Genomic DNA, 27,836 nt, shown 5'->3' on the forward strand with positions numbered 1-27,836 from the left:
GTCACTGCGTCATCGCCCGTGAATGTTTGCGTCGGGACGGGGGCACGGAACTGCTGTAGGGTCGACGAATAATTGGAGATGAAGGAGAAAAATGGAAATGAAACAGCGGTGTTAGTCTCGAGGCCGTAACTCAGCGGCAGTACGATTATTTGTGGCCTCGCTCTTCAGTGAATGTTATATGAGGACTTGCGGAGGAAGTGCTTTAGTCGCAGTAAGGTAGCGAATGTAGGCAGAGTTGGGGAGGGCTGTAGCTGCTGGGGTTTTTTTTGGAGAGGGAAAACAACATGGCTGCGGTGGAGCTCGAATGGATCCCAGAAACACTGTACAACACCGCTATCTCGGCGGTGGTGGACAACTACAGCCGGTCAAGAAGGGACATACGCTCGCTCCCGGAAAACATACAGTTTGATGTGTATTATAAGGTAAGATTTCCCGGTCAAGAGGCTCGGGTATATCTGACAGCCTCTAGACTGTACGAGTTCATGTATCAGCTGCTAACATTGCTGCTAACGTTAGCTAAATTACGATAACGTTACGCTAGCTCCTGAAGAGCAAAAGCTGTTTTTTTCGGGTCGAGGCAGCTAACCGTTGGCTTACTCCGTCTTACATTGTCTTAAAATTCAAGGTAGCCAGTAGTTACTTCTGTATTATGAGCGTTTGTTGAATAAGAACCTATAAACGGCATCGATCATGTAGCTAATTAATGACAGTGACAGTGTAAATGAATTGTGTCAGTGTTGTCATGTAAACTAACAGTGTTTTGAGGGATTGTTGTTGTTGTTCTGTGTTTTGGCTTACTTTATGAATAGTAGCCTATGTTATACAGGCAGACGGACTGTCTGGTCATTTTCGAGCAGTCAGCTGTCAATTTGCTTCAGACTGCAAACACCAAAAACAATGTAGAAACATTCAGTTAAATGCCACTGCTCCTGAGCCATAATGTTATTATTACTAGAAAGAAGTATTCTTCTCAGATATGGCGTTTGTTCCTTCAACCTCAGGATAACTATACCTGCCTATATATGGCCATATACACTAGGATCTTCTCACTTTATTCATGCTTATTTATGATGTACACTGGCTGCTGTGGTTGGATGGACATTCTTCCCTAAACAGTCGCAAAAACACATCTCTTTTGTTTACTTGGTAAATAAAATGTTATCATTTCTGTAAATGTCTTTATTAAGGTAAAAGCAGAGGTTTGCGTTAGAGTTTCCTGACATGGTGGCCTAAATGCTATGATGTGTGAGAGAATATTGAAAATCTATATCATGCATGTAGTTAGGAAATGGTTACATTTAATGTATTCAAACCAAAAATGCTGTCTATAGTCTAAAAACACCACAAGCATAAAGAGTCAAGAGTAAAATTTTAAGATCTGAGTGTATGAGAAGTGTAAAAATGTCTTTCCTTTTAGGTAAATGCGATGCAGTGAGTCTCTAGGCTGTAGTAAGCTAGGTGTCTTTACATTCCAAGTTTGTTGACTTGAATTCAATCATGGAGAAATAGTGTCTGTGATATGGAGATGCTGTGGATGTGGTTCACTGTGGGACAGATTTTGAGGACTTGTAGTAAACCAGATGACATCCAAATGTCTGTGATGGTTCTATTCACCAGCATTGGATTTTGGTGGCAACAGTTGATTAAATCATATATTGCACCTCTCAGACAGTTGGAGGGCATCAACACATTCACACTCCCCTCCATGCTTATTTACAAAGGTGAAAGAGAAATTCTTCTTTGATTGTATGTACCTGGATTCATTACTAAGTGCAGGAACACAGTGTAAAAATCAAACGTATTTGCAGGGCTCAAACAAAGTTGTTACATATAAGATTTACGAACATCCTGATCCAGAGATCTGGAGGCAGAGTGAGAGAAAAGATCCCCACAGCACAAGAGGAGAGGGAGGGACCCCAGCACTGTTAGCGGAAGAGCCGTGGACTGCAAATACTCTGAGCAGAAAGAATGGGAACAAATTACAAAATAATATATTTGAATATATTTCTCACCTTTTCCCTAGTGGTTTGAATAAGTCTCTAAATAGTTTTTTAGAAATAAAGTCGCCAAGAGAGTCTAAAAAGTGCTAAATCTAGCGAGAGAAGTTGGCAACACAGGTCTCCCTCTGTGATAGATTTTGTGTGTGTAAGGGCGCGTGTGATGTAGCATAGAGATCATGCCTCACATGTTCTGAATTTGAACAGTCAAAACGATATATATTCCATGACTCATGAACGCAATCATTTAATTTGTAATGACACATTTCTCTATTTTCCCAGAATTACCCCTGTATGTGTCCCAGCCAGGTGCTATGTTTATTGTCCATTTTTAATTTCGAGCACTGAATACTTCCATACCAGTGGGTCCAGGCCCAGTCAAAGAGCTGATGATGATCTCCTGAGAATAAATGAAAATAGAAAGTGCTAAAATGTCAAAATTCCCAGGAAAACACGGAGGACATGAACTTTGTATTCTCAGTGGTAGGTATGGCTTTGGTCAGTAGTTAATCCATGATTTAAAAAGCCACTAAGTAATTCTCTATAAAGAGTGTAGATTTTATTGATAAGTAAGACAACGTTACATTCCCAGGACTGAATGTCAGTGTGAAATAAAACTCCTTCAGCTAAATCCTAAACATGCATTCTCTGTAATATTCTTAAACATGGTGCATTAGGTCGTGGCGGGCTGGCTGCATTTATCATGATTCTCTGTCAGATGGATAACACTGACTACCCTAAACTACCTGCACTGCCATGTCATACTTAAACAGGTGTTTCCAGTTATTTTAGCTGATTAGTCTTCTTCATTGTCCTGTTTTTGTTTTGTTGCACTCATAAAGGTGTACACAAACTCATCACATGGGAAAGTAATAAAGCACTTTTTCATAGTAAATAATGATAAAGACCTTTTGTAACACTACTAAATAATACAGAAATGTTGGGGCTTGTGTTCTGAGTGTTGTCATAAATGGAAACAGTGTTGAATGTATTATTTACCCTGAAACCTCTGGTTCTCTTCTGATTTGTGAATGCAGATGTTGGTTAAGCTATTTTGCTGTCTTTTGGATATATGCAGTGATGAGCTGGCATCTTGAAGGTATATTGTATATCTAAAGGTTCTGGTAGGTAGAATAAGCCACCTTCACTGAGACCCCATTGATACAGGAAACTTGTCTGATGAGACCTCCACAGAGTGTGTGTTTAACCTACATTTGACCCAGATGTGTGAGTCTGCTGTCACAAGATAGTTAGTCACTGGTTGTCACTGTTCAGAAAGAATTGAAGCTGCAGTGGTAGCACCATACATGTCACAAACAGAGTGTTACATTACAAGAAAAAATGCCGCCTACACTCTTGCTTACTTTCTACCCGTCTTTATTTTGTACTATTTGTTAGTAGTGGAGTAGACGGGCACAAATAATCAATCAATAATGCTCAACAGAATTACCATTCAAAAAAACAGCTGATTTCTGAAGCCAACTACAGTGAGACGTATTCCACCCTGGTTAACAGGGGGATCATGAAACCAGGTTCGATTGTCAAAGTAAAATCATCTGGCCTGAAAACAGTGGTTTTCTACAAACAATATGAATTTGTTGGCCAGTACTGGCTTTAATAAATGTTATTAATTGGTAGAATTAAGTTAAAACATGAATGATAATAATTGGCCATCATCAACTCTACATTTAATAAAACCTGTGAGCACTGGCTTCTGAATTTCCAGCTTCTCCAGCAGAACTCATTTTTGTTCACTTTAATTGGAATCATTAATTCGAGAAACATCGTTTTATTGATGGCAAGTTACAAGACATCGACTTGACAATAGTAGCATGTGAAACATTTCTGATCAAACTGAAGAATGAACTATTATTAATTAGACAAAAAATAGTACTAGCAACTGGTATGCCCTCCCTGTTATGCTCATCGTTGGCAGCTTAAATGAAACAGTTGGTGACACCATGTGTCCCGAAAGTAGTACATGTCTCTGGGTCAGCAGTAGTGACAAGGACTGCAGTTCTTTAAGATGAATGCTAACATGCTCTTGATGACTAACATGCAAATGTTTACCACGTTCATCTCTGTTTAACATGTTATCATGCTAATGTTTGCTTATTTGCACTTAATTCGAAATACAGCTGAGACTGATGGGAATGTCATTACTTTTGCAGATATTTGGTAATAAACCAAAGTATGGAACAAATTAAAATGTCAGCCTGCTACTAGCCTCAGTTATATGTTTAAACTACAAATCATCCTGAGGGGGCAGGAAATTTCCTGGCAATATATCCAACAATTGCCAATATATTCCACTCCGAACCACAAATGTCACCTCATGGTGGCACTAGAGAAAAGTGTGAGTAGGCTTCGACACCAGGGCCTGATGAGGCTGTACAAAGGATCATGGCAAATCATCCGATAGTTGTTGAGATATTTCATTCTGGACCAAAGTGGAGGACCAGCTGGCATTGCATAGAGCCATGTTAATAAAAAACATGATATGGAGTACACACTTCATATAATTCTAATAAAACAATGACACGCAGTCAGATATCCTCAAAACCTTTCAGTTCATTGAGTTGTCATTTCAGCACTAGAAAAATGTGTTTTCGTCCAGTGCCACCAACTTTCACAGGCAGATAATCGTAACACAGCTGTCTTGATAAATTAGCTTCTTGTGAGCCAGTGTGACTTGAGTTTGTCTGTGACTTGGACCATTTCTCACATAATCTCCCATCACTTAGACATTAAGCAATGATTCACCCAATAACTGCAATTGAAGAGACACAGCTGAGACTGCAGTGTCCCCCACAGACCCCACCATGGACAGCCACTGAATATAACAACTTCCAGCTAAGTGCATTTTGATGACAGGTTAGACATCAGCAAATGTTTTTCTGTTTCAACTTCTGAACAACAGGCAGCATTTTTAAAAGCATATACACCCGCAATAGAAACTAGGATTAAAAATAGGACAGAAAGTCCAGTTGAAGACGGAACATTCTGTACCCTTCCACTGAGCCGTACTCTCCCCACCTGCATCTTACTAATCAGATCAGGTATTACCTATAGACTCAACACTGTGCTCCTAATGGATGGGATGACATCTGTATTATTGTGAGTGAGTCTCCAAGCTCACCTTATCCTTCCACCTCTGTGTGTCTTTCAGCTTTACCAGCAGGGCCGGCTCTGCCAACTGGGGGGAGAGTTCTGTGAGCTGGAGGTGTTTGCTAAAGTACTGCGTGCTTCAGACAAAAGGTAAGAACATAATGGGACTAAGCTGTACCTGAAACCTCACACCATCCACACTGAAAGCGTCAGTTGTCTTACAGAATGGTTCTGGAGACCATGGCCCCTTAAATAGATGCTTATCAGAGCAGTTCATGCTGTATGTGCTGAAAACTGCATTCATGGAATAGTGGATACAGTTTTTAGCCTCATGTATGGACCTTACCAAAATTGAACCAACCTCACCAAACATATCTAATGAAGCAATACTCATAGTAGTATATTGTAGAGTTGCATCAATCAATCAGTCAGTCAGTCAGTTGATCAACAAAAAGGGTGTGTGCAGGGTCCTAAAAACTCTAAAATCCCATAATCAGACCGTTAGGCCTTAAAATGTCTTTAATAAGATTTTTGTCTTAGAAATTGATTGGATTAATGAACGTAACTTGTATAGCATTTTTCAGTCTCAATTGTAGGTATGTTTATGGGATAAATTTCTATTGATCATGCTCTAACAACTACTTAATGAAACCGACATGGACCCAATACCAATTTTCCTTCATATGGTACTTTTTTGGCCAGTATTGATGTAAAATAGTTTTTAAATTGCATTCAAAGGGGTCTTAAACTCTCTTAAACTGAACCCATTGAACCCTGCAAAAACCCTGTGAATATCATTGGGGTTGAACTGTTGATATTTGAAGACTTAGGACTGTGAGAAATTCTAATTCTGACATTTTATAGCTAAACAAATTTAAAACTAATAATCTGCAGATTACTCCATAATAATGAAAAAAAAAATTGTTAGTAGCATCATAGTATATTAATGGCTGAATCAGGCAGAAAAACTATTGTATCGACATTGAAGTTGTTGTGCAGAACTGGACTTTTGGTCACGCCTGAGTTCTAATTGTGTTTAATTTGTTTTGACCTTTTCTGAATGAGACTATTAAGTGCTCCTCTACTGAAGTGTTTGCTTTGTATTCCTTCTCCTCCTGCTGGGACCTGTTGGGTCCTTTTTCAGTTATATCAGTTTAACATAGTCATTTCAAGTTCCATATCACACACTCTGGGGCGGCTGTGGCTCAGAGGCAGAGCGGGTCAAGATACTGAACCCTGAATTGCTCCCGATGCATCAGTGTATGAATGTGTATGAGTGAGTTAGTTTCTGTTCAATGGACTTTGCCATCACCGAGTGAATGTGTGTGAAAGGGTGAATGTGGCACGTAGTGTAAAAGTGCTTTTACACTACGTGTAAAAGTGGTCGGAAGACTAGAAAGGCGCTATAACAGTACAGGTCCATTTACCATTTACTCTGCTGCCACTCAAACTTCACTTAAGCTGAAAACGTTAGAAATCTGACTAGGGAAAGGGTTTGTGAAAGAAGACCAATGCAGCTCTGATATAAAGAGCTTGGTAAAAGTCCCTGTGCATGCTAAAGTACCCTTTAGGTAAAGGTACATTATTGATGTTCTTTCTATAATGTTATCTGTGTGGTGTATGTTGCTGCTTTCAATCTGCATTGATAGGCTGAATGAGAATACAGTAGCAGTAGTCATCAGAATTGTTATTGACAGATTAGCCAGATGTTATTGATGACATTATTGATGATATTGTTTTAGGCAAGGCTTAAATGTAACAAGTAATCATTACTTAATAGTTATACCTTCCACTGACATGGTTTATTTCTTTGTCCTCTCCTCTGCAGACACCTCTTGCACCATTGCTTTCAGGCACTAATGGACCACGGTGTGAAAGTGGCCTCAGTTCTGGCAAACTCCTTCAGCCGTCGCTGCTCCTACATCGCAGAGTCTGATGCCCATGTCAAAGAGAAGGCCATCCAGTTCGGCTTTGTGCTGGGTAAATGGTGGGGAAGGGACAGAGATTCAATGGGTCATCAGTGGAGGCTGTTCATTCCTCAGACTGATGTTATCATAGCTTCAGCTGATAGGAACAAGTCTAGGTTGAAACCTAGTTTACGGTTATGGTCATTGTGCTGCTGCTCATTCTGGCCCTGCTCCTTGGCAGTATTCCCCACCTGGTCCTCACCGTTCCTCGATAGTAGTATTTAAACTCCCCCTATCCTTCAAGCTCCCAGTCCGGGTACAGTCAGTTCATAGGGCCGCTAACTAGTGGCAGCATCTAGTACAGTTAGCCAATGCAACAGTGCATGGGTAAGTGATAATTTGGAGACAGTTGGAGTAATCTGATGTCTTTTGATTGTAGGTGGCTTCTTGTCTGATGCGGGCTGGTATGGAGATGCAGAGAAAGTGTTTCTGTCGTGCCTGCAGCTGTGCACGCTCCACAGTGAGGTCCTCCACTGCTTCCGCGCTGTGGAATGCTGTGTCAGGTCAGTCTGAAAACCTGCGGACATTCAGTATATGGTTACCAAAAACTCCCTTGAAAGACCCCTTGTGTAGAATGTATATATTAGTTTACATTTCCAATCTACTGAATCTCTTCAACAAGTGTAACTGTAGTTCCTACTATACTCCGACTCTTTGGTGGCACAGACATGCATCACATTTTGGTGGCCAAACTTGACAAAATGGCTGCATCACACAGCATTTGACACTTGTGGCTGGAATTGACAATTAGCAATAATTTAATAACAATTATATTTAAATTTGACATTTGCAAGTTAATGTACTTCAATTTTTACTGATCAGAGTTATAGTTGCATTAGATCAGGACCACTTTGATTAAACACATAAATTAGAGCTGATATGGTTCTTCATTATTAAGGCTGCAGTAAATGGAAGGATTTTACCAGGTTAATCTGACCTGCCATTCTCATACTAAACTGTTGCCACAAGCACACACAGAGGCATCTGTTTCAGTTCTCTCTGTGTCTTTACCACCCTTTTTTGTTTATCCAGTCCACAAGATCTATGCTTCAAATTGTACATACAGGGTATCTAATTAAGATCAATAAATTGTCACACAGTGACAGTTTTCCTCCCATTTCCAAATAATGGTTTTACGTGAAAGTGTCTTTTGCCAGCAGAGTTTGCCACTCTGGAAATTCTAATACTGTAAGTGCGAAATAACTTTGCATTTAACGCAGACAGAAAATTAAGTAAGGGCAGTTTCTATAATAAACAATTTTTGTCAACTATTCAACAAACATGCGCAACACTAAAAAAAAAAATATCAGGAACAAATAAGTTGATGAAATAACCTTTAATAGAATTCCATCATTTTGTTTGTAAAAAACTGTTTGTGTCTCTGCTGCTTTGCTACCTTGATTTTTATAGCACTGTAAATATGACACTGTACTGTATTATAACATGACAATAATGACGGAATCAGAAAGGATCCTCCTTTGTTCTGTATTTCTGTCTACACCCAGTGAATAAATTGACAGACACACCAGAGATTGTTATTAAGTTTTCCTCTCTTTCCTCCCCAGGCTGCTTCATGTCCGCAATGGCAACTGTAAGTACCACCTGGGGGAGGAGACCTTCAAGCTTGCTCAGTCTTACATGGACAAACTAGCCAAACATGGCCATCAGGCCAACAAGGCAGCACTGTATGGCGAGCTTTGTGCCTTGCTCTTCGCCAAAAGCCACTATGATGAGGTATGTGTGTCTGACCACCAGTGACCAGTAAAAAACCCAATTTTATTGTGCTTCAGCTCTTAAAATTCGTCTTTATGATTTCCCTATCGGTACTGCACATGTACAGCTCTCAACAGAGACGAGATGGAAGCAGGTTCATTAGCTACTTCCATCATTGGCTCCAGAAAAAAAAAACAGATGTGTTTCATGCTGCATTCATGTGGAATCAGGCAGATGGTAGACGGCAGACGGACAGCACCTTCCTCACAGCAGGAGAAAAACAAACAAACCATCCGACAACAGGACGACAAAACACAACGCGGACAATATGTTACTATGGTGATGTCTGTTGGCCTCACCTACCTTTTATCATTCTGCTCTCATCCTCTAACATGACACCCGGTTTGCTGTCTACCGTTTGCCTGAGTCCATGTGAAGGCAGCATCATTCTTTTTCACCTCTGGCCGGCCAAGGGAGTTGCTAGCATTACCAGCCCGAAGTGGCATTTTACTTTCACTGGCAAAGTGGGCAATCCTTATTGTTGAGACCTATACATATTATTGACAATAAAGACAAGTGCTTTTACTATGTCTGTTTTACACCATTGCACAGTTGTTAAGAAATTGAGAACACTTTGGAACCCATATGTTTTCCCTGATTTTTTTTTTTTCCAGGCATACAAGTGGTGTATAGAGGCTATGAAGGAAATTACTCCAGGGCTGCCTGTCAAAGTAGTGGTTGATGTCCTCCGGCAAGCCTCAAAGGTTAGCGATGTTCATTTATGTTATTGAGTTATTATTGGGTGTCATTGCAGAATGTATCTAGAGAACAGCAATCTGTTGTGCCTAATAAGGAGATCCTTTGAGCACATATGATTGTGTGATGTTTGGCTTTGTCTTTCCACTGCAGGCCTGCGTGGTGAAGAGAGAGTTCAGAAAAGCAGAGCAGCTGATCAAACACGCAGTGTTTCTAGCAAGGTAACCTGCTGTGTCTTTTAAGGCCTCAACATTATTCTTATTCCTTTTGTTGTCATGAATTCCAATGCAATGTTTTGTGTCTTACAGAGAACATTTTGGACACAAGCATCCAAAGTACTCCGACACGCTGCTAGATTATGGATTTTACTTATTAAATGTAGACAACATATGCCAATCAGTTGCTATTTACCAGGTAAGTAGAGTGATTGGATACAGTCTATGTTTTCTGTGTTCTCATTTTCATTGATAACCATTGTGGCATGTTATGTATGTTTAATTAAAAGTCCTTTGTGTCTGTACAAATTCCAGACAGCACTGGACATCCGACAGTCTGTGTTCGGGGGGAAGAACATCCACGTCGCCACAGCCCATGAAGACCTGGCCTACTCGTCATACGTGCACCAGTACAGCTCTGGGAAATTCGACAACGCTCTGTGAGTACAATGAATCTTACAACCCCAGTACTGTTGCTAGACCAGCAAGCTAATTAGACATGAGCTAGACCATGACTCCTACTGGTCTCTTCTGTTCCGCAGTGTACTGGTATTTATGTTGTGTGGCTGCAGGCTTTGGGTATGCCATTTCATTTCAAGCATTATAAAGCTTTGGTCATTTTAGGCATAGTGATAGATGCTGGCAAAGAGCTGAGTGGAAAATGCTTTTTGGATTTGAACTGATCCAGTGACGCTGCTTCCCGTATACAAAGGGCCTGATTCAAAATTGAGTAACGCTCCCTCTGACCTCTCGAACTCTGATCTGAGCTTCAAAACAACTTGACTTTCTTGGAAGTGTTTATCCTGAGTAGAGTACAGGTTCTAGCCAAGTCTGAGTTGCATGACATGTTTGGGTCAGCTGCTGTGTGTTTGTCCCTCAGATTCCATGCAGAACGTGCCATAGACATCATAACTCACATTCTGCCTGAGGACCATCTGCTGCTGGCCTCCTCCAAGAGAGTCAAAGGTAAGGCAAGTTTCCTGGAGGTGCTGGGCTTCTGCCCACTGTGTGGAGGGTAGAGTGGGGAATATCAGGCAGACACTCTGTCTTAAAACAAATTCCATTATCCTTGTGCTTTATATTTATATATATATATATATGAAGGGCACATATTTTTAACTGTATGGTCTTGGGTAAAAAAAAGATGTGGCCACTAGGGTTGGGGCGATATGTTAACATTTTCCAACCTGCCACCATCACTCCAACAATCAACGATTGCTGATATATTTGCCCATGCTGTGTGCTGCACCAGCGCACCTCTAATCATTGCTGCAGTAATTTCAGCTGGGAGATGAGCAGCAAGTTTGCGTCGTGCAAGAAGCACTTCTAGCTTTAAGAAACAAAATAACCTCACAAAATGTCAAGAAGGTAAAAGAAAATGTATACAAATCTTCTGAACTCAAGTTTTTCTCTTTCACCAAACTAAGACCAGCTTAGTTTCCTTGTTAACTTACCTTAACACACATTTCATAGACGCAAAATAAAACTCACCAAACAGTCTTTATTACTCTTTCCACTGTTCCCACAGTATGTCTAACCATCTTACAGAGTTAGGTGTGAAAATATTCTGGCTCTACATGCTGTCGCTGCCTCTCTGTTGCCCGACCTCCCTGTCGCTCCTCTAACGCTTCACGCATCCTGGCCTGTCCCGTTCCTGTCCCGTTCCTGTCCCGTTCCTGTCCCGTTCCTGTTCCGTTCCTGTCCCTTTCCTGTCCCTTTCCTGTCCCTCTCCTGTCCAAGCCTGTCCCACAGCCTGCTGTGTCCTTATCTTCCCCTGAGTAACAGTCCCAGTTGGAGCGTCTTCGAATTTGCAGCTGTTTTTCCTCACACTCGTTCTTTGGCTCAGTGTATGTACTGTGACGCTGAGCTGCAGCTCTCATTCATTTTCATTTCTATTAAATTAGAAAAATGAAATGACAAAAGCCTTCAAATAAGCTCTGAGGAAACCACAAGTCGGCCATTGAATATGATTCATTGCTGACTTTGCATACAGTCCTATATCTGACAACTGAACTGAAATATTTTTGCACTTTAATAATTAGCAGTTTCTTTCTGGGTATAGTTTTATCACATTCCTTAAACACTACAAGGAGTTTTTAACTGGTACTGATACTGATGCCTCTATATGACCTACATATTTAAAGACCATCAGAGAGAAGACTGGATATTTCAGTTAGTTTTCCCTTGAAATCAGTTAATGTGGTGGTAGAAGCACTACCACTTTTGTCCACAGGGGTCGCCAGATTCAGGTTTAAATTCACCTAATTCCTCATTTCACTTTAAAAAAAACTTTCTCTTATTATAAAACACCCTTTTCTTGATTTGGTGTGTGTATTGAGTAATTTCCACCTAGGGTTGTAGTAGTGATGAGTCCTTTTTAGCAAGTCAGCAAGAATCAGTCAGTAAGTCTTACAGACTGCCTGGTTGTGACTTTAAGCTCCTGTTAAATTTCACATTTGATACCAAAAAAATGACATGGTGCTGTGACATGAAGTCTAACATGTACTTCATCAACCTCACAGCCCTGATTCTGGAGGAAATCGCCATTGACTGCCACAACAAGGAGACAGAAGAGCGCCTTCTGCAGGAGGCTCACGACCTCCACCTCTCCTCACTGCAGCTGGCCAAGAAGGCCTTCGGGGAGTTCAACGTCCAGACGGCCAAACACTATGGCAACCTAGGACGGCTCTACCAGTCCATGAGGAAGTTCAAGGTGGATGGACATGTCTGTCTGTCTGTCTGTCTGTCTGTCTCTAATGATTAAGTATTAAGGTAACATGAAACTATCTTTGTGTGTTTGCGTCTGGTTTTATGGGTGTCCATGTAACCAGGAAGCAGAGGAGATGCACATCAAAGCCATCCAGATCAAGGAGCAGCTTCTAGGCCACGAGGACTACGAGGTGGCTCTGTCTGTGGGTCACCTGGCCTCCCTCTACAACTACGACATGAACCAGTATGAAGACGCAGAGAGGCTCTACCTGCGCTCCATTGCTATCGGTCAGACACGGGGAAGGGATGGATGGGTCACACATGCTGGGTGTCATTTTATCTTTGTTGGCATTTGATGATAACTGTTTTTCCAGTGAGCTGCTGAACAAGCGGGCTGCTTACATGTTTCTATTTGATCCTACGAACTAAACCTGCTTGATTAGCCATTCAGCATAGGTTACCATGGTGATTTACCCTTGTTAAAAGTAAGCCTGCTTCTAGATGGCAGAAAGACTGGATTAAGCATAAACGTAGCTGGATAGCACTCTGATCTCGCTTTGTATAACAGGCACTCCTGTAATACAAAAAATTTTTTTTCTTGTCTGCTCCCAAGAGTGCTGCTCCCAGAATGAACCAACTTCTGAGCCAAAGCTGAGTCGGACTGAATTGATATGCCTGTCTGGGCTTAATAGCCCATGGTGGTGCATTACATTGGCCATTAGCAGCCTAATAGCTTATAATTAATATGGATGATTTAGGGCTGTATCAAATGGTTATTTTCATTATTGATTATCAGCCAATAAACTTATTTTATTTGCTTGGTCATCTAAACTTTAGAAAGTAGAAACAATGTCCAGAACTATTTTCTTGAGCCCAAGTTGATAACCAAAACACAAACGAATAAATTACCTATAATCTAAGACAAGATAAAGCAGCATTTTCACATGTGACATGTTGGTTTGCTTAGAAATTGAGGGAAACTTTGTACCAGTAGAAGAGAATAGAATATATCTTTATTGTTCACTTGGGTGGAAAGGAGATGCATAATCATTAAAAACAGACAAGCAGTTAGTAAAACAACCACATAGACAATGTCACATTACACATTTGGAAACAGTTCATGTCAGTTTTCTCGCTTAACTCCTTTATAAGCAGTTGTTGTAGTGGAAGTTTTAACGCCTTTCTTGAGAAGATATGTTTGAGAACCACTGGACTAATTGATAAATTGACTAATTGTTGCAGTTCTTGAATGCTTACAAACATGGTATGTGATGTTTCTTGTGTCCTCACAGGTAAGAAGCTGTTTGGAGAGGGTTACAGCGGGCTGGAGTACGACTACCGAGGCCTGATCAAACTCTACAACTCTGTGGGAAACTACGAGAAGGTGTTTGAATACCACAACGTACTGTCCAACTGGAACCGGCTGAGGGACCGGCAGTTTGCCGTGGCAGATGCCCTGGAGGATGTCAACACTACGCCCCAGCAGACCCAAGAAGTGGTACAAGCTTTCCTATTGGCTCAGAGTCTGGGTCCTACCCGCCCCTGTCTTGGCTGATTTTATGAGGAAGGAGATGGGGGAAAAAAGACATGTGGGCTTCAGCCTGGTGAGGACGCATAAAGCCCAAATGTGATGCTTCAGTTGCACACAGTTAATTCGTAATACACAGTAAATTCAAGCATCACCGGCAAGTCAGTTGGCTTCATAGTCACTGCAGCCGCCAGTACACACACAGACACACACACACATTTAGTCGTGGAATAAAAAAAAAGTAGAGAAGACACAGTTATCAAACCTCATCAACACCCACACGAACCACCAACATGCAACTCCAGACTGGACGCAGCTTCACCCCACACAGCAGACTGTTGCATTTCTCCAAGAGAAAGAGGACACACAACTGAAGGGGGGGGACCTTTTTAAAAGAAAAAAAACAACGACCTCAAACGTCCTGTAAGGATGACAAACGACCTCTCCTCTTCTCTTGTCTCACTCGCCTTTTTCTTTTCAGTTTAGAATCGGAGGACGTTTTTTGCTTTTGTATTTGAACCAGTGTAGCTCTGAATGCCATGAGACTCATCGCAGATCAAAACCATGTTCTCCAGGGCTATGTACATGACAGTATCTGGACCCCCGCGCACATCTGTGAAAATCCCTGTTTCAAACTACATCCATCAACGTCATCACCTGGAGGAACAGAGATGGAAAATGTCAGATATTTTTGACACTTGTACAGTAAAATAATACTGCAGATTGTACACTTAAGTTTCAGTTGAAGGCTTCTTGTTTGTTTTTTTCTTTGCAAAGAAATGAAAGTGGACCCTAAGAAAACTTTGAACTGCTTGGTGGAGAGAGATTACAAACAGTGGTTGAATGTGTTGAACCAGTGGGTATATTGTTATACACAGAACAAGCTTCACAGGGCTTGTTTTCAATTTATTTTATCTCCTTGTCCAGTTTAGTACTGACCTAGAATAATTAAAATGCCAATAATTTATATGCAAAAATGTATGTTTATGTAGCCCTTTGTTTATGCTTTCTTACTGAGTGAGCCATGAATTCTAAACAAACTGCTCAACACTATTACTTCAAAACCAAGGACATGGATAGGAGTGGAGGAAGGTCTACATGTACAGAGAGGCTCATAAACCGCCCTTTAGTTGTTAATCTTAAGGTGCGGCTTTGTGTGTGTGTGTGTGTGTGTGTGTGTGTGTGTGTTGGTATACACAGATAGAACTCTGGGTGCCCAAGTGCTCCACTGATGATTACCAGCCTTACACCAGCTTGCAGTTATCTGTCTGTAGACGGACCCATACTTCTAAGTGCTAAATAAACTATTATACCCTTAAGGGCACTACAATGGGGACCAATATTGTATATTTGTGCGAGTGTGTGTGCATGTGTTGCCAGCCTGTTTACCTGTGCATCTGGCCTTTCCTCTACACACCATCCTGTCATGTCAGAGCCCATTAAAGCAAAGTTCCAGATTTTTATTTTTTGTTTTTCCATCCTACTGGCTGTTTCTGTCCAGAGTCCCACCAACTGCTCCACTATAGAGGTCAACTCTCATGCTTGCAACGTTCTTCAATCATAATGAATGGGAAAATAACCCTGAAAGCAACCAGTGACATGTCTTTTTCTTAAATTGCCATGATGATCACTTCATGTCAGTAAAAATGACCTCTTGCCAAATCTTAACCAGCTCAGCTTTTAAAGGATCAGATCACTCTGATTACAAAAAAATACAGTACCCAACTGTATTGCTTTTGCAACCAATAATGAATGATAGGCTGATACCAGCATTGACATTTGGGAGTTTACCGATATCAGACAAGATATGTCCATACCTTAAACTCTCTACAGTGTGAAAATCTAGCACCCTCTGCTGGACAATCTATGTAATAGCAACACTGTTTAGATGGCCTTGTATGGAAAGCTAAGGAAACATATCTTTGGCATTTCTCTGCTGACATTTCTTGTGATTTTTCAGCCAACATAGACACACATACATCTGTAATAAGCCAATATTGGCCCAGTTGATTTATCAGATTGTATGTTCTCAGACTGTTTCAATTGAAGAGTTTTTTGAGGCCTGAAGAGGTAAAACCGTACAGTATTTAAAGAGATAAACATCATTTTGCGTAGTAGATATGTGTTTTTTATTTATTTCCACCAATGCCGACATGGTAACTAGCCTTGCAGATAGTTTTGGGTTTTTTTACGTCCTTACTATACTAGACATTAGATTCCATTCCCTTTCACTGTATTATCGGTGATTATTTTCACGATATGTTTTGTCTATGAAATGCCCAAAAATTTGAAAAATGCTGATAACAATTTCCCAGATCCCAAAGTGACGTCTTATCCAACAGTCCAAAACCCAAAGACTTCATGTACAGAGAGGAAAATTACATTACATTACATTTAAGAAGCCAGAACCGGCAGATAATTGACATTTTAGCTTGCGAAATGACTGAGACGATTAATCAATTACCAGAATAGCTCTAATTGACCCTTCCTAAGCCCCGCCCCTTTTTGCTCTGTGCTCCAATGACAGTTGAGCCAGCCGCGGTCAGAACCTCAGTCAACCTTTTCCTTTCCTGTACTTTATGCTATGTGCTAGGCTAATCTGTGTTGGAAAAGACAACCACAAAAAAACAAAACTATGTGCATGGCTAACTACTATTAGAGGTAAGTGAGAAAGTTTTTTCTCCTAATTAGGGGTGAAGTGACCCTTTAAATAAGAGCCGCGTGGTCATGGAAGAACTGAGACAAGCATGTGGCTCTGCAGAGCAGTAACTGCTCTCCCTGATGGAAAATGTCCAGCTGTAAAACCAAATCCGGCATTAATATCTGCAACGTTACTGAAAATCTGATGCCTTCAATAAGCACCCCCACTGTTTTTGTTTTTCAAGAGAATGAAGAAAACGAGCTTTGCCTTGCTGTCGCTTCAGTGCTGTCGGACGTCTCCCTCTCTAGCAGTGATGCGAGTGGCTCTAGCTGAGGAGGTCCAGCCTTAGCCCCCTTAAAAGGACGCTCAGCTACACTCTTGGTGCTTCGGCTTCAACAGGCGCCCCCTCCCTCCTGAAACACACACCTTACTACTGGGAGACGGACAACATTTTTCCAGGGCGGACATGGAAATGAATGTTATAGTCCTAGATCTATACACAGGTCAAATTGCAGAAAACATGTCTGAGTCAGGCTACATATCTTCGTAACTGCAAACATTTAATGGAACAATGTACTCTCAGATACTCCTCCACTGTTAGATATCATCATGGATTTATTTTGTTCTCTCTCATAGGTCATGTCACCTGTTGAATTGCATCCTGGTCTATTAGGACTACCATATTGGAGCCACTGGCAATCAATTTCTGTATAAAAATCTGCATAAAGATTCAAGAAAAGGTTATTTTTCACTGATTTTGACGTGAAGTATTTTCTGCCCACACTGGAGCTGAACTTTCAATATCTTGCCATGATAAAAAAAAAAAAAGGTGTTTTTCCTTTAACAGTAACCCTGAGAAACCCGCTCTACTGGTGGAATGTAAGGTCCGACTCAACAATACCTACTGGTCATCATTGTGATCTACTGATATCTGAAAGGGAATTACCATATAGTGTCAGTGCTGGAGGGGGAGGGAGGGTCAAAGGGTGTGGGGGCTTGCTGGGAAATGTGGACAAAGATGTTCAATAAAGCTGTGATTTCTTCACCAGCCCTGTTTCTCTTAAGAGTCCGGATGATTGACACCAAACGCGATGAGGGGGATGTTTCACTGTTGTCCTGTTACTGCTTCACTGTTAGCTGCAAAAACATTAAAACTTGTATCATTGATCACGAACGACACATGCAGTTCTCTCTTGTGTTCACGCCGCACACTGACATTCACCGCTATCTGATCTGTTCTACCAGCTGAATGTCTGTATTTGTAGCTGTACTTGAAAAGGGCGTGGCTTAAACCGGATGTGGGTGTTGCTTACCGTACACATGGGCGTGGCCACCTGGACGTTTTTATATCAGTTATATTTATTAGAACACTATTTACAGCCTCAGAGCAATGTTTTTGATCACAGGGGTAAGAAATATTTACAGAACAGGATTTTTTAAATAAAAATTGCAGTATTTATGAGTATGGATGATAGTAAAAGTACAATATCTGGGGCGCCGGCTAGCTCAGTCGGGAGAGCTGGCGACCCAGGGGGTTCGAATCCGACCTGCGGCCCTTTGCTGCGTGTCATCCCCTCTCTCTCCACCCACCCTTCCTGTCTATCTTCAGCTGTCTCTATCAATAAGGCCAAAAAAATAACTTAAAAAAAGTACATTATCTAATTTAACCTGAATACTTGCTTCATCCTACTACAAGAACAGTTAGTAAATGTATAATAAATGTATGTATAGTCACTGTTGGCATCACCTGGTGACTTGTCTTGCCTTACTTTACTTGCTTAAGAAAAAATGACTTGTGACTTGCTTAAGACTTGAAATGAGTCACGCCTGGTCTCTGCTGCATTAATGCTTTCTGTAATTCCCCAGGGAAAGTCCAGAACGGAGAGTCTGCATCATACAAAACCAATATTACAGAAATATTCATATAAAATGAATCCCAAAAAAACATTCTGTCTGTAAAGTATGACAAGACATAAGCTTCCAAAAACCCACACACCTGCAGCTGTAGAGAGCCTAGGCATTTACAGGCAGTCTAATGTCTGTGTACCACCATGAACAGAGTCACAGCAGCTTACATGGTCTCAACAGTATGCTATAGAGCTGCTACACACACACAAAGCCAGCACCATGAAGAAAGGGGGTTCCCAGTTTCCCAATGTGCAGGCCAGTCAATTCAATTCAATTCAATTCAATTCAATTTTATTTGTATAGCGCCAATTCATAACAGAAGTTATTATCTCAGGACACTTTTCAAATAGAGCAGGTCTAGACCGAACTCTTTAAAACATTAATTACAGAGACCCAACAGTACCACCATGAGCAAGCACTTGGCGACAAGGGCAAGGAAAAACTGCCTGTTAAAAGGCAGAAACCTATGACAGATCCTCCGGCTCTAGGTGGGTGGTCGTCTGTCTCGACCAGGCGGGGTGAGAGAGAGAGAGAGAGACAGACAGACAGGTGCACAGCAACAACAGTATTGGCAATGGCAATCTAGCAGGACCATGGCAGGAGGCTCCACCAGGATAATAAGAACCTGCGAGACGAGAAAGCACAAGAACTCCGGGGAAGAAGTGAGTTAGTAACATGCATTAATGGGACATGAATGAGTGCAGAAAGAGAGAGGAAGGGAGGAGCTCAGTGCACCATGGGAAATCCCCCGATAGTCTAGGCCTATAGCAGCATAACTAAGGGATGGTTCAGGACTCACCTGATCCAGCCCTAACTATAAGCTTTATCAAAGAGGAATGTCTTAAGCCTACTCTTGAATGTGGTGAGGGTGTCTGCCTCCCGAACCACAACTGGAAGCTGGTTCCACAGGAGAGGAGCTTGGTAACTGAAGGCTCTGGCTCCTGTTCTACTTTTAGAGACTATAGGAACCACAAGTAGCCCAGCATTCAGAGAACGTAGAATTCTAGTGGGGTAATAGGGTACTATGAGCTCTTTAAGATATGAAGGGGCCTGATCATGAAGAGCTTTATAGGTGAGGAGGAGGATTTTAAATTCTATTCTACATTTTACAGGGAGCCAATGCAGAGAAGCTAGTACAGGAGAGATGTGATCTCTTTTTCTAGTTCCTGTCAGTACTCGTGCTGCAGCGTTCTGAATTAATTGGAGCGTTTTAATGGACTTATTGGGGCAACCTGATAATAAAGAGTTGCAGTAATCCAGCCTTGAAGTAACAAATGCATGGATTAGTTTTTCTGCATCTGTCTGTGATAGTATGTGTCTAATTTTTGTAATATTACGTAAATGAAAGAAGGCAGTCCTAGAGGTCTGCTTTATGTGGGAATTAAATGACAAATCCAAAAATCCTGATCAAAGATAACTTCAAGATTCCTGACAGTGGTGCTAGCGGCCAAGTTAATGCCATCTAGAGTAACTATATCTTTAGACAATGAGTCTCTAAGGTTTTTGGGGCCAAGAACAAGAATTTCATTTTTTTCTGAGTTTAACATCAGAAAATTGCAGGTCATCTAGGATTTTATGTCCTTAAGACATGTTTGTAATTTAGATAATTGATTAATTGCATCGGGCTTGATTGATAGATATAACTGTGTATCATCTGCATAACAGTGAAAGTTAATGGAGTGATTCCTAATAATGTTGCCTAAAGGGAGCATATATAAAGTAAATAGTATTGGTCCAAGTACAGAACCTTGTGGAACTCCATGGCTAACTGTAGTATTTATCGAAGATTAATCGTTAACATGTACAAACTGCGAGCGATCTGATAAATATGACTTAAACCAGCTTAGTGCGGTTCCTTTAATGCCAATTTGATGCTCAAGTCTCTGTAAAAGAATATTATGGTCAATGGTGTCAAATGCAGCACTAAGATCTAATAATACAAGTACAGAGACAAGTCCATTGTCTGAAGCAATCAGAAGGTCATTATTAACTTTAACTAGAGCTGTCTCTGTGCTATGATGAACTCTAAATCCTGACTGAAAATCCTCAAATAAACTATTGTTATGTAGAAATTCACACAACTCTTTGGCGACTACTTTCTCCAGAATCTTAGAGAGGAAGGGGAGGTTAGAAATCGGTCTATAGTTGGCTAAAACCCCTGGGTCAAGAGTGGGCTTTTTTAAGAAGGGGTTTAATTACAGCTACTTTAAAGGACTGTGGTACATATCCTGATAATAAAGAAAGATTAATCATATCCAGTAAAGAAGTGCCAATTAAGGGAACAACTTCTTTAAGCAGCCTAGTTGGGATCGGGTCTAATAGACAGGTTGATGGCTTCGATGAAGAAATGATTGAAGTTAACTGATGAAGATCGATAGCAGAAAAACAGTCTAAATATATATCTAAGTTTACATTAGTTAAAGTTCCTGAACTTGGAGAGCCACTGATAACTGTTGATGGCAGTTGGTGATAAATTTTTTCTCTAATAGTAATAATTTTATTATAGAAGAAGCTCATGAAGTCATTGCTACTTAAGTTTATGGGGATATGTGGCTCAATAGAGCTGTGACTCTCTGTCAGCCTGGCTACAGTGCTGAAGAGGAACCTAGGGTTATTCTTATTTTCTTCTATTAGTGCTATAAGTTTTAAGATTATCTTGCCAAATTGAGCAAAATTCTGATAATATGGAAGAGCGCCATTTCCTTTCAGATTTCCTAGCTATTTGTTTTAACTGGCGGGTTTGGTGGTTGTACCAAGGTGCTAGTCTCCTATGTTTTAATAATTTCCTTTTTATAGGAGCGATAGAGTCTATTGTTGATCGTAGTGAGCCTGTAGCACTATCGACAAGATTATCAATTTCAGAGGGACTAAAGTCGTTATAGGACTCTGTTAAATTCAGACATGGCATTGAATTAAACACTGAAGGAATCTCCTCTATAATCTCATAATATAAATTCAAAGTTATTAAATAATGCAAATTTAGCTACAGAACCATTGAGTCATTAAGATAGACATCTGCTGAGTTTGTAGACATCTTGTCAACTATATTAAAATCCCTACAATAATTACTTTATCTGATTTAAACAAACTGATAAAACTCCCAAAAGTCCACCCCACCCTTCTGGGATGAACTAAAAAAAAAAAAAAAATTCAGGGGAAAAAGGGGGGGAGGGGCCCCCCCTTTTAAAGGGTTCCCCTAAAAATTTTTTTTACTGTTCTTCAAATTGTGTATTATTAAAAAAAAAAAGAACATAACATAAACTTATGATATAGTATTGTAAATGAGTTTGTACAGACATCTTGTAAAAGGGGGGCCCTCACTATAAGCTAATGCTATTTGGGGTGGCCAAAAAAGGTTTGGGAACCCAAATGCTACCTGTCTTTAGAAATATGTCAGTATTCGCCCTGGTGGCTCATATGGTGGCTCACCTACGAGGGCTGAGTCCATACTGCAGTGGGCTGGGATCGATGCCAACCTGTGACCCTTTGCTGCGTATGATCCCTTCTCTCTCTCCCAATCTCCCTTTAGCTGTTATTGTCTAATTAAGGCAATACAAGCCCATAAATAATCTTTACAATATATATACTGTATATATATTCACAGTCCATTATCTACAAATAAAGTTCATTTGTCACATATTGGCTAAATGTGTAGGAAGGTGTGGAAATGATGATGTGTTGCTCATTATTGGCAGTAGGCAGCTGGATGGCTGTCCTTTTCTCTGGCTGTAAAACCGTGGGCAAGTGGTTTCATCAACATATTGAACACACTTTGTATACACATTCATTTTTCATTCCATTACTTTATTGTGTAAAGCTATTTAAACTGTTGGTGTACAAGCACAAACAAATAAAGCTGCAGCTTAGCCTTTTTTAACACATCAGTAAATATAAAAATATCTCTTAAAGGCAAAGTTTATGTAAGCAAATCCATTAAGGTCATTTTTAAAAGTATTTCCATCAATTAGACATTACATATAAAAATATAAGTATAATCTAATTTAACACCACAACTAAAATCCCTGATACACAGCATTGTGTTTGGTAGCAACGCAGTATCTTTGTATTTATTGACATTTTACTGCTTTTTCCCAACCCACTAAAACTTCAGTTAAAAGCAGGGCCCCTTTACTAGCATGGTATGGCTACATGGTATGGCTCTCAATTAGAGGCCTGGTCTGGTTTTATATACATTCTTTATATGTATAAAACGTCTTAAAGCTGCAGTAGGTTGTTTTTATAAAAATATGTCTTTTTGCTGAAACTTTTTCACTACATCAAGAAAGATGGGTGATTGTTGAGTCTCATTCCTGGGAAAAGACTCAACAGTCAACTATCTTCAAGCTTCCAACCCAAAGTGTCTTTCTATCGTTCTCCGCTCTGATTGGTTGTTTTCGTTCAGGTCCAGTGGATTCTTGTAAATCCCATTAGGAGCACTAGGAGGAGCCAGAGGAACCTGATTGTTTCACAGGTTATCTGTCTCATATACTACTGTCAGGATATAGTGAAAGTTTCAGTGAATATGACAAAAAGTAATTTTTATAAAAGTTACCTACGCCCAATTGAGCGAGCTCTGAGCTAACCAAAGTATCAAATGATGATGATATTTTTTACAACAATATTTAATTAATTAATATTTCCCATCTTTGCTGAGCAAAGTTCTGTGCAAAAGGAATTACCAGCTGGTCCGATATAAAGGCAGGTTGAGTTCAGTGACTGAGGCAAATAAAAGTCCAGGGCTATTGATTTGTTTTTTAAAATTATAAATTGGCAAAAACTTTAGACATAAAGTTTAGTCCAGTTTTTTAGCAGTTGCAGTTAGCATTTGTGTTTGCTTTTCTTTTTAATTTCATTAAAAAAAATGATATTTAATAAATGCAAATTTGGTAATGACATTTTATATATATATATGTTTTGAAAGTTCATGTATTGAATGTCTATTTTCTTAATGAACTTAGATTTTTTTTAAAAAAAAGCTAAAATAAAATAATTGAAGTATTACGGTAAACTACATTTATGAGGTTTCCAGTAATACACTGTTGCCACTAACACAATGTCAAACATTTAGCTGCACATTCTTTTTAGGTTTTGCAGCAAGTGTAAAATATATATATACATGTATTGCTAATGTACAGTAGTTTACACAAAATCCCTAGGAGCTACAGGCCTTTTATGCAGGATACCTGTTCAATATCAGTGTGATCCAGGCGTACAGTAGGCCTCTCCCTTTGGTTGCTGTGTCATTTCATAAAGCAAATGACAGCGAATAGAGACTGTTGTTTAGCGCAGACATTTTCACACTTCTGACTGACCCGCTCACATTCCTAATACAGTGCCAGCATAGATTTATTTTGGCCTTTTCTTAGGATTGTGTTCCCTATAAATTACAAAAATAATATCAATGTTCCCTTTAACAGCTCAACAAACCAAAGAGGCTTTTAAAGTGCATCTGAATGCCCGCTGTCTGTTATAGTCTCTCAGTAAAGAGGAGACACATCTTGTATCTCAGCAGCCACACACACAAATCAACCATGTTCACTGGTTTAACAAAGAAATTCAAATCCTATTAAAGTGCAAAATGCTACTCGACACCCCTGGCATTAAAATGTGATCTGACACGTTACCCCAAAGATAAATGATCCGATCTTGCCTTACACATAATATTTTAAATGCATTCTTGTTATCCTCATTGAGATGGGATCTCGCTGCTCCAGAGCGAAACCTGCGTGAGTTTTGTAAGTTGTTGAGTTAGGGGAAACTTTATGAAATACTGTCTATGACATATTATTTGTTTCCTCTTGTAAATTTGGCAGATGCAATAAGTGCATTCCACCGGGCCTGAAGGCAACGAAAATGACCTACTGCAGCTTTAACATGCGTTTTTCTTTATGTTGATAACATGCGCAAATACAGATCACATTCTACTAGTAGGTGTAAATGGGGTCTAAATGTCCCCAGAAGGATCTGATATGGTAAGCGATATCTGAAATAAATACACATTTTTATGCAAGAGTAGAACAATAAGTCAAAATGTAGCTCATTTTACCACGTTCACCCACAGCTATGGCTGAGTGAGGAGAGAACCAAATGTGACCTGAGGCCATTGTTCATATAAAGGTGATGGAATGGATTATTCTGGATTTTTCCAGAGTAGACAGCACAGTATACAGAACACTGACCCTGCTAAGTGGCTTTCAGTTGTTTTTCTCTTCTGGCTCCTCATCACTGGCGAGGTATTCAATGTGTGTCCATATACACCACATCTGCAGAGAGATGGATGAGACATCTTTACATGAACAAATATAACCTGAAATATGAGTAGCACTAGTTTCAACTTTTGTGATTATGGCAGGTTATTCCTACCTCCACTGATAGAGCCAGCAGGCGGCCTGCAGCCAGCAGCACAGTCCCCAGAGTCTGGATCCACTGAGGCAGGTACAGCCACTCAGCCAGCAAACCCCACTGACACCCATACAGCCACAGCGGGAGGCAGTGCAGCCCACTCACCACCCACGTGCCGAGAGGCGTCCGAAACCCTAACAGCACCAGACACACACACAAAGTTCCACTCATCTTGAGCTGCACAGTATAGCTACAACAGCAGCTCATTTACAGTGACAGACTCCTTACCGTTTGCCATGATGGCCCGTATAAATCGAGGGCTGGTGGCGAAGCTGTTCTTCCACTGTTCACCTCTGGGGTTGTGGTTACACACAAACACACACCACTCCACTGCAGACACTAGCCAACCCCACTGTAATACAGCATATATAGGACATCAGACAAGGGACAATCAGTTTAAATATGGCACAGTGACACTGTTCCATCAGACATACAAGAAAGATTCTGAGTCACAAATAAAAGTTCTACAAGCATCTGTAGAACATGGCATTAGTTCAGTGGTTCCCAACCTAAACCAGTTGTTGGCTTAGATATATGTATGATTGTTAAAAAATAAAAAACATTAGTAGCTACTACTGTTACTGCTACTGTAAATCTGACAGAGAGGCTCACCTGAGAAGATTTCTTATTTGATAATCATACAGCAACATCACAGCCTAATAATGTGAGCACTGAGTGTGAATGTGTGGACTGTGTGTGTGTTGAATGTTCTGCATCCATCAGACCTCATACAGCAGGCTCCACAGCATGCCTCTGCCCAGGTTGTCCACCACGACGTCCAGCCAGGCCCCGAACCTGGAGCTCTGGCCCAGCCTCCTCGCCAGCCAGCCGTCCACTCCTGCACAGAAAACATCATCACATATCGTAGACGTAATTCCCACACCCTGCAGTAACTACTCCTCCCAGGTTGTCCATTCGGTGGGGTCCATCTTTTATATGATATGATAGGATGCAGCCTGACTAAATACATATAGCAGATAAGATCAGTAACATTTAAGATTGGCTCAATTCCATTTAAGTGCCATAGTAAAGCATGCCTTTGAGTCAGCATGCACAACATCAGAGCTGCTAAAGGGAATGCAGCCATGATGCATGTTATTATACATATAAAAAAGGCTTTAATACCACAGTGGTGGTCTTTTTTTTAATAATCCAGTCTATAGCTGCAACCAACGCTTATTGACAAGTCATGACTCATTTCAATTTGGCAAATTAGTCTGGTTATGCCAAAATATCATATTTGTGAAGCTGAAATCAGAGAATGTGGACATTTGTGGAATGTGGACACACAAGATAGGCCCCTTTAAGGCAGTGGTCCCCAACCTCCAGACCAGACCCCACTAGGGGTTGTCAAGGCTTCATGGGGGGTTGCAAGGCTTCTTGATTTTAAGGGGTGTAAGAAAACTTATTTATGTTATTAGTTACACCTGTCACTCTCCTGTGAATAAGGTTTATTGTACTGCAGACATATTGTTCAGTACAACACTGGGTGTCTACTGGAATTCATGTCACCATAAATGTAAAAGTTCAAAGCCAGTCCTCACAGGACTAAACTTCTGGACTTTGGACTTATTTAAGCCAGGAGAGCTATTGCGCTACGTACGGAAGAGTGCACCACGATTGAGAATATGGGTGAGGGAGTGTTCAGACTGTATTGGTCTGGAAAGACTAACTTACATTACAAAGGGCAAGTGGAAATACTTTGTTCAGCTGTGGGAGCCTGACATGACAATAATTAAAGACGTAAACTTAAGCTTTTGCTGAAAGTACAGAATAAACATGCAATTGTAAAAGTTTTATTTTATTTGTATTCTCTCTGATATTGATGCAAGTTGAGAAGAAAATGAAAACATATTGTGGGGGGTCACACAAGGTAAACAGATATTCACCATCAAGTGCTATGGAGATGGAGTAAAGAGAGACAAAGACGTCTGGTGTCTCATAGGCAGCCCATGCTGCAAACACAAGGCCAATCCGAATGTATCCTGAAAGACACAAACAGAACTCAGTGGAACAAGTGAATTAACTAATAAAGTGTAACTACACCCAACAGTTGTGCTACCCCCCTCGGCCCCTCCCTCTCAGCTAATGGAAAAACTACATCAGAGACATGCAAAGGACAGTGAGTATGGGGGGCGGGGCCTCGACACCGATCGGAGTGATTGACAGACTGACCACAGCAGGAACACCGACTCAACTACTGCTCAGAAAACACGTTTGAGGCTGGAGTACCCTTTAAAGTCAGTGACAGGAGGCTGTATGGCACAGTCCTACCGTTACTCTCAGCTCAGCAGTTCAAATGTAATCACAGAGACCTTTCAGCGTCCATGTTCTGCCAATAATCATTATCTTATTAATTACTAATAGATGCAATAACATTCTAGCGGTCTAGCTAATGTATGTTTACAGTAATGGCGGTCAAAGTCCTTCAAATTTCAACCGAGTGTTTCTCACCGGTAATATTCGGCCAGTACAGCAGAACTTGGAGTCCCATCTGCGGTCAGTTATGAGTGACACAGCGGAGCGTTATCCCGGAAGGACAGATGATGCAACCCGCCTTATAAGCCGGCCTCTCCAGCTATGAAAACAACACACACTGCATTTGTCGTAATGTATCCACTCATATATTGGTCGCTGTGTCCCCGTACACCGTGTAAGAGCTGCTAAAGTCAGCTACTGTGGCTGGAAACGTGCTGAGCTGTGTGCGCTGTCATGTTTCTATCAACTCGGTGACGTGGGAAGCTGACGAAGCTGTCGTACGCACAGAACGTAACGCCAAACTCCATTCAAAAAAATGTGAAATTTACCAGCGTTTATAAACATTAAAATCAAACGGTCTGCTGAGGAACACAATATGCCCATACATTTCTAATATTTACAATTTATTTTGGT

General features: G+C 40.7%; 2 protein-coding genes across 3 annotated transcripts; one reads left to right on the forward strand and one right to left on the reverse strand.

Moving 5' to 3' along the window:
* The first annotated feature begins 10 nt into the window (after window positions 1-10).
* On the forward strand, window positions 11-17,808 carry appbp2 (amyloid beta precursor protein (cytoplasmic tail) binding protein 2). Its single transcript, XM_051398080.1, has 13 exons — window positions 11-422; window positions 5,167-5,255; window positions 6,934-7,085; window positions 7,452-7,575; window positions 8,638-8,806; window positions 9,460-9,549; window positions 9,695-9,762; window positions 9,850-9,955; window positions 10,072-10,196; window positions 10,637-10,722; window positions 12,279-12,469; window positions 12,588-12,753; window positions 13,758-17,808. Exons 1-13 carry the CDS (start codon window positions 285-287, stop codon window positions 14,018-14,020), a joined length of 1,767 nt encoding a protein of 588 aa, XP_051254040.1. The 5' UTR covers window positions 11-284; the 3' UTR covers window positions 14,021-17,808.
* Window positions 15,567-27,699, reverse strand: si:ch1073-145m9.1 (uncharacterized). 2 transcript variants are annotated; one of them, XM_051398086.1, is made up of 7 exons: window positions 27,399-27,699; window positions 26,834-26,929; window positions 25,670-25,782; window positions 25,173-25,296; window positions 24,906-25,078; window positions 24,722-24,805; window positions 15,567-17,771 (listed from the first exon to the last, which is right to left on the reverse strand). In XM_051398086.1, exons 1-6 carry the CDS (start codon window positions 27,436-27,438, stop codon window positions 24,737-24,739), a joined length of 615 nt encoding a protein of 204 aa, XP_051254046.1. In that variant the 5' UTR covers window positions 27,439-27,699; the 3' UTR covers window positions 15,567-17,771; window positions 24,722-24,736. The 2 variants fall into 2 exon arrangements, with proteins under 2 accessions (XP_051254046.1, XP_051254045.1); XM_051398085.1 differs by lacking the exon at window positions 15,567-17,771 and having other exon boundaries at window positions 22,326-24,805.
* Between the last annotated feature and the right edge of the window lie 137 nt (window positions 27,700-27,836).

Source organism: Dicentrarchus labrax, unplaced genomic scaffold (genome assembly GCF_905237075.1).
Source record: "Dicentrarchus labrax unplaced genomic scaffold, dlabrax2021, whole genome shotgun sequence".
Taxonomy (NCBI): Eukaryota; Metazoa; Chordata; class Actinopteri; family Moronidae; genus Dicentrarchus; species Dicentrarchus labrax.